Source organism: Protopterus annectens, chromosome 1.part1, assembly GCF_019279795.1.
Source record: "Protopterus annectens isolate FY-2018-M chromosome 1.part1, PAN1.0, whole genome shotgun sequence".
NCBI classification, from domain to species: domain Eukaryota; kingdom Metazoa; phylum Chordata; order Ceratodontiformes; family Protopteridae; genus Protopterus; species Protopterus annectens.
This window is the reverse complement of record NC_056726.1, coordinates 1025777622-1025785695: the sequence shown is the minus strand read 5'-3', so window position 1 is coordinate 1025785695 and position 8074 is coordinate 1025777622. Positions and strand designations below refer to the sequence as shown.

At 39.9% G+C, this 8074-nt stretch overlaps 1 protein-coding gene across 1 annotated transcript in view; it reads right to left on the bottom strand.

Moving 5' to 3' along the window:
* Positions 1–313: 313 nt before the first annotated feature.
* LOC122808787 overlaps positions 314–8074 on the bottom strand; it is a 735783-nt gene continuing 728022 nt past the window's right edge. Inside the window, exon 9 of the mRNA XM_044079826.1 lies at positions 314–814. Coding sequence (XP_043935761.1) covers positions 543–814 — 272 coding nt within the window. The 3' untranslated portion in view covers positions 314–542. The remainder of the gene's footprint in view (positions 815–8074) is intronic.

Below are 8074 nucleotides of genomic sequence, written 5' to 3'. Positions count from 1 at the left end.
CAGAACCCACAACCTTCTATACTAAAGATAAGCACACTACCTGCTGGGCCACTAGTACAGCACCTAAAGGTCTGTAAAGGTCAGAGACAAACACATCTCAGTAGTGAAAATGATGATCAAGTTATAGAAAACTTTTCTTCTTTCGATTGCTGTAAAATAGCTTCAGTGTAATATGATTTGGTGTATCACACTTTATTTAATTATATTAACCACATCTGAAAACATCCTGAGTAAGCAGATATGCGTTTGACTATTTTTCTGTGAGGTGAGGCATGATTCATAATTCGTTCACTATTCTGAGAGCTCCAGGAGAAAGTCATAATTTTTCTTTTATTTTCTTACCATTTTTAAGTTTACATTTGTGTGCTCACTGCAGACAATGTAATAGGCATTGTATTATTTTTTGCCATTTGTATTTAATGCTGTGAACTGTACATAATTCAGAGATATAGACACTAACAGGAAAAAAAAAAAACATCAGTTGTTACAATGTAAATTACTGATGCAGCCATTAATGACAAACTATAAATCATAGTAAAATGTTACTTATATTTTCTTCCTTTAGTAATAACAGAACTGTTGAGAGTCCATCTTCTCAGGCTATACTCATAACACAAACAGCTGAAGTTACTCCCAGCAGGAAGGTTCGAGATATCAAAGGAAGCATTGTCAACACGAATTAAAAAATGATCCTGTATTTGCTGACCATCTTGATACAGAACACACATCCAGTACTTATAGCTGCTGTTTTTGCTGGCACATACAATCTTAGTCTCATATTCATTCATTCGAATTTCTGGTTCCTCGACCTGTTCTGTATAGAGAGAGAAAATAAATGTCGGTGAACTTAATAACTGTTGATAAACTTGATCAGTATATTATATGATTAGTGACCGAAAAACGCAGAAATATACCATGGAGATTTCATTTATTTTCCCTTTGTTGTGAAACATAAGAAAACAAATCAAAATATACTGGATTGAGTATATCCGCAAAGTGGACAAATTGATCTATTAAAACTGATCAAGCATTCATACTCATATAAGGAGTTCTTTCTTCACTAACCTTAAACTATGAAAATTCAGTCATTTTTAAATAATTTCTATCACACATTTACAAAGTGACCAAAATCTTGTAAAATATATCTTTCTTTGACCAGCTATAGTAATTCTATAATTCTAGATGCCTTATATTTCTACTTACCTGGAAAAACACTAAATATCAAGAATCCTTGAATTTTAAGAGTGCTATAAAGGTATAGGTTTTCAATGATGGCTGTTTCTTTGCTATGGTTTGTGGTAAATTTTCAGAAATCAGTTGAGCTTCCAATAAAGTCATAAAGGTCTTTCACCACATCCCCTTTCCAATGATAAATATATCATTAACAAATTGCTAATAGGAGGCAATATATCATTACAACTCAGGCTTATACACTTTTCTTTCTTCCCATTTGGCTACTGCTAAATTTGCTGGGCTGGGGGCCCTTTCTGATCACATGGCTATCCCTATAGTTTGTTTGCAGTACAGGTTCTTAAAGTTATAGTAGCTGCTGTCCAAAAGTAATTCTGTAGCCTTGCTGTTAGTTTGAGATCACCAGGCAGTACCCCTGTTTCCCTTGTAAGTGCCTCTAACACCATCTAGATGCAGTATGTGTGATGTAGCACAGTATACAAACCATCTACATTGATGGCAACCAGACAGTTATCTTAATATTTACTGATGCTCTTAATTTTATGCAAAATGTCTAGAGTATCAAGCACAAAGGACTTGGTGTTAGCTGCCAGCAGGATTATAAGGACTTCCAGGTACATGGAGATAGGCTCCATGACAAGGCTCCAGAGAGAACCCCAGCACTACCAGGTTATACCTCATATCATGCTTTTCGGTCCCAAAACCCGGACCTAACCACAAAAGGAGGGGGAGTTTCCATATTTATCAAGGATATCCACACCTCCAGGTTAGTGGCATTGCACGAAGTATCAGAGACCATCCATGTGCAACTGACAGTGGGCAAGACTGCTTTTCAGTTTATAGCATCCTACAGACCACCCTCTCAAAGTCAGGAATCCCACTCGGCTTTCCTGAAAACATTGGAGAACATGAAGATCTCTCCGAACACCATTATATTGGGTGACTTCAACTACCCAAACATAGACTGGGAGCATTACTCAAGCCCCAGCACCTTAGCCCAAAGGTTCCTGGGATTTATAAACTCAAATGCTATGGAACAACTAGTCACCACTCCCACAAGAGGGGAAAACATACTAGACCTGATCATTACCAACATGGGGACTCTATGCTCCATACCAGAAGTATATCCCTCATTGGTAAGATCAGACCATAAATTAATTTCACTGGATATTCACATCCCGACCCCACCCCCAGCCCAGAAAACCACAGTGAAAAACTTCTCAAAAGCGAACTTCACACTTCTTAAAACTGAAGTGAAATCCTTCAAGGCCCCAGGGCCAGTGGAAACTAAGGCCCAAACTGCAGAATCCTATATAAACGCATTCTACGGACATCTCCAGGAATGCATGGATCATGCTATCCCAAACAAAATCAAGACCCAATCATCCAATGGCAGGCGTCCAGTCTGGTGGACCCCAGCCATAAATAAACTGTACAATAGAAGTAGAAAGCTACTACATGATAGAGCAAAATCCCTAAAAGGGAAGGCATCTCTGATCAGTACTAGCAAAAAAATTAAGATCCCTCATAAAATCCTCCAAGGCCAGCTTCGAGAGAAAAATTGCACAGGGCACTAAAGACAATCATAAGGCTTTTTTCAGTTATGTTAGGAACCTGGGATGCAACTCCCAGACTTGTTCTGAGTTGATTCTAAATGACAAAAAATACACTGAACCCACAGACATCACCAATATCCTGGCAGACAGGTTCAGTGCAAACTTATCCACCCCCTCCCCCCAAAAGAGCAAGTATCTATCCCAGTAGAGTGCAGCCTCCCAAACATCTCTGATGCTCAGGTGAAGACCGCCCTCTCCAAAGCAAAAAACACTGCTTCCATGGGATCAGATGGCATCCTGGGTTGTGTCCTACATGAACTCCAAGAAGAACTAATCCCTCAAGTAAAACTGCTGTAAAATCTCAGCCTCACTACAGGATATGTGCCCAAAGAATGGCGTACAGCAACAGTGGTCCCACTCCACAAAGGTGGCACCTCTGCGGACCCTGGAAACTATCGCCCCATAAGCCTGACAAGCCTAGTCTGCAAGGCTATGGAGAGGATCATCATGGAACTCATAAAGAAAGACATTGGGGACCTACAGACACTAGATCCTACCCAATTTGGCTTCATCAAGGGCAGATCCTGCCTTTTGAACCTGGTCGACTTCTTTGAAACAGTCACCAAGGCCATAGATGAAGGGAAGGTAGTCCACACAGCCTATCTGGACCTCGCAAAGGCATTTGACACAATACCCCACTCGGGCATCATAGATAAGCTATCCAGCCTAAATATAAACCCCTATGTCATAAGATGGGTCACAAACTGGCTCAAAGACAGAACCCACAGAGTCAGAGTTGCTGGAGACGTCAGACTCGAAACCGGTCACAAGTGGCATCCCACAAGGTTCTGTCCTGGGACCTCTCTTGTTCTGTATTTACTTTTCTGAGGTACAGGCCAACGTGGGAGGACTATGGCTCACCAAGTTCGCAGATGACTGCAAACTGGGAGCCATAATTGACTCTCCAGCTGACACAAACATCCTTCAAAATGGTCTCGCAGAGACGGATAACTGGTGCCAGAGCCATGGTCTAAAGCTAAATGCCAAAAAGTGTATAGTCATACCTTTGACAAAAACAATGTGCCCACAAATTACCACATAGATGGTAACCCATTAAGTACAGAGAATGTAATTAGGGATCTGGGGACCCAAGTTGATAGCAATCTCTCCTTTGACAACCACATTGCCAAAGTGGTCAGAAAGATCTTCTACATAGCCCACCTCATCATGAAAGGATTCACATCTAGATCAAGAGAGGTAATTGTGCCCCTTTATTCATCCCTCATCAGGCCCATCATAGAATACAATGCCCCCTTTGAGATGTACCTTACCCGACACCTGCAGCAATTAGAAAGACCTCAAAAGTACCTCACCAGGAGGATCAAGGGACTCAAACAGATGCCATATGCTGCTCGGTTAAAAAAACTCCAGCTCTATTCAGTTGCATACCACCTACTTCGAGGCAATCTATGCCTGACATATAAAGCTATGTCCAACCTAGAATTAATGGACATGCTCCACCTCAGTAAATCTAAATCTCTTAGAGCCATGTGCTCGAGGGACTTGAACCACAGCACAGAAACAAATAGAACATGCTGGAGGGACAGATTCATAACCCAGAGGCTCCCTTTGCTCTGGAAAAGAATTCCAATTCATGTTAGACAGAGCACCTCACTGACTCTCTTCAAGAAGAATCTTGATGAGTTGATGGGGGATCATAGGTTTGTCCCAGGGATTACTTCCGTGTCACTATTAGACGGAGGCAGAGTAAACTAAACTTTAAAAAGGGCACAGTATACTCAAATCAAGGGGTGGCGTAAGCCAAACACAGTCGGGCTTGGCTTATAAATGCCCCAGGGCAGATAACTTAGTATGAACCTATGAACCTATGAACCTATGATAGAGCCACCACATGTCAGTATGTTAGATCCCCAAGGCATTTTTTTGGCTTAGGGATTCCAAAAAAACAGATAATTTTGGGTGGGTAAATAACAGAAACTCATCTAATTTATTCCTCATGAGTTCTGTCTGTTGGTGTATTTCTAGAGTTGCATAAATGGTGTTATACACATTTTCCATAGTTGCCAATTAGTTTTGCAATACTAGTTGACATTACCCTAGCATATTCTCTATTTTCCTGTTGTAAGCACTGGTGTCTGTCAAGAACATTCCCCCACCCTTATTGGCCTTCATTATTCTTCTGCTCTTATCACTGCTTAACTTCAGTAGAGCTTCCATCTCTTGTTTATTAAATGTTATTGAAATTTTCTCTTATAGTGGTGCTGCGGTAGCGTTGTCACCTCACAGTAAGATGCTGACCGGTTTATCTCTCAGCTAGAGCATCTTCTGCATGGAGACATGCGTGAATGGGCATACCTTCATTGAAGGTTGTGCATTAGGGCTGGCAACTCAGCACGTAAAAATCAACTGCCAATCATTAGCGGACCGGAGTTCCACTGTGGCGACCCCTAACTGGGAAAAGCCGAAAGACACAACAGCAACATTGAAATTTTCTCTTACCCTTATTGCATGTCATGATTTCTGTAATGTAGGCTTCACATTTGGCTTCAACAGCTGCAAACATTGAGAGCATTGGAAGACACAAGTCATTTGGCCTCTTTCATTTTATGGCTGGGGCAAAACTGGGGCCATTTGTGCCTTTCTGCCTTTGTCACTGAAAAACACTTTTATGTTGAGTTTGCATACAAATAGTTTTAAATCCACTACTGAGCTAACAAGATTGTACCTGCTGTGTGGTATAAAGATTATATCTTTTTTCCAAATTTTTCAGTTCTATCTTAGAGAATGGATTTGTTGAGTGTTTCCAGAACTTAATTGGGATCTTGGTTGACTTTTCCCCTGATAGTAAGGCTGGGAGTTCTTTATATCCCCCTTGGCCATCTAGCTCCTGTTCTTCTGTGGTTGAGATTTGTATGGGGATAAACTGTTGACTCAGTCTGAGGTTTGTTGCCTTTTTGATTGTGTTGACATTTCCAGTTGTCCTACTGAGCATCAGGTCAATGGTGGAGGCTAACCACTCTGTTGTCTACACTAGTGGTCTGTCTGTCATGTCAGGTTATCCTCTTTCTATGAGGTGTGAAGATTCTTGTCACTGGGAGTTTTGTCCAGTCTTGTTGGTCTACAATTCAATGGAAAATTCTGTTCAGTATGCCCCTTGAGGCTTGCTGTGTGTAAGAAGGTTTCACCACTAAATCACCTGGTCTCAAGTTGGGGTGTTAGCTGTCCTCAACCGCATATTTTTGCTTATATTAAACCTTCATCAAGGTGCTCTCAGTATTGTTAGGTAGGCTGTCTTGTTGGGTGAAGGTGTTTGACTTGTTATTGAAGATCTCTGTGGATCTTTTCAATATTTTTCTCTTTAACCTTTTTGTTGAAATGTGTGACCCTTTCTTCAGCCTATTGCCTATAGCCATCAAGTCTTTTTCTTTCTTCTTCTAGTATATGGATGGTTGTTTTGAGTAGAGGATTGTTTGAAATTATGCTCAAACAAGATGCTTACTCATTTTAGTAATGCATCCTGTAAAGTTTCTCCTATTCAGTGGCCAGAATGCAGTCAACATTCCCTCGATAGGCTGATAGTCAAAATCCAAGGGGTATGGTATCATTTTTCAGGGCAGTTCTGACACATCTGTTCATTCCTCTCAACTGTCCAGATTTTCCCAGAATGTCAAGATTTTTGCCATATAATCATTGTCTGTTTTTTATAAAATTTTGACTTTCTGGTTAATCACTGGCTAATTATTCATGATTTAATACAGCAAATAATGACAGACATTTGAGTTTCAGACTTCATACCTATCAGAAAACTCATGCTAATGCAAAACATTTTATAATATAAATTTTCAAAGTTTGCAAGAGCAATATTTAAAAATTATCCCTATTTTTAGGCATTTGTCTCCCCAATTTTTAAGACTTTGGTCAGACTTCTAGCTATAAGGGGTTGAAAGGGATGCTTCTGTTCTTATGTGAGATTCTTTACTGATGACATAAGAAGGATGGGAAGGGGAATACATTTCAGGATCTGGTTAAACACTGTGAGTACATGCCAATTAAAAGACTGCAGATTCTTTACTGATATCATAAGAAGGATAAGGATGAAGATACTTTTCATGATTCGGTTAAACAAGCTGTGCACGTCAATTATAAGACTGGAGATTTTTTACTAATAACATAAGAAGATGGGGATGGGAATACTTTTCATTATTGGGTTAAACATTCTGTGTGTGTGCCAATAACAAGACGGGAGATTTTCTACTGATACCATGAGAATGATGGGCATAGCAATACTTTTCAGCATTGGGTTAAATGTTATGCATACGTGCCAATTACAGGACTGGAGATTCTTTACTAATACACGGATGGGGATGGCAATACTTTTCAGGATTGGGTTAAATATTCTGTAGATATGCCAATTGCAAGATGGGAGATTCTTTACTGATAGCATGAGAAGGATGGGGATGCAAATACTTTTCAGGATCAGGTTAAACATTCTGCATACATACCATTTACATGATGTGAGATTCTTTACTGCTACCATAAGAAGAAAGGGTGGTGGAAATACTTTTCAAGACTGAGTTAAACATTCTGTGTACTATCCAATAACAAGATGGGAGATTATTTACTGATACCATGACAGGGACGGGGATGGGAATAATATTTTCAGGACTGGGTTAAAAATTCTCTGCACATGGCAATTACAAGATGGGAGAGTCTTTACTGACACCATAAGAAGGATGGGGATGAGAGCACTTTTCAGCATTGGTTTAAATGCTCTGTGTATGTGCCAATTACAAGACAGGAGATTCTTTACTAATACCATAACGCGGATGAGGATGGGAATGCATATCAGGATCAGGTAAAATGTTCTCTACACATGCCAGTTATAAGATGGGAGAGTCTTTACTGATACCATAAGAAGGATAGGGATGGAAATATTTTCAGGATCGGATTAAACATTCTGTGCATTTGCCAATTATAAGATGGGAGATTATTTATTGATACCATAAGAAGGAGGGGGTGGAAATACTTTTCAGGATTTTGTTAAACATTCTGTACACTTGATGATTACAAGACAGAAGATTCTTTACTGACAGCAAAAGAAGGATGGAGTGGGAGTACTTTTCAGGTTTAGGTTAAGCATTCTGTGTACATGCCAATAACAAGGGTCTATATCAGCATATTGAATGCTGAAAACGCCGAATGCACTTTCATTGAACTGAAATGTTCGAAATCTCAAAAGAGCAAACTGACGGAACACTGATTTCTTTCCCAGGGAAAGAAATTGGTGTTCCATGCAAAAAAAAAAA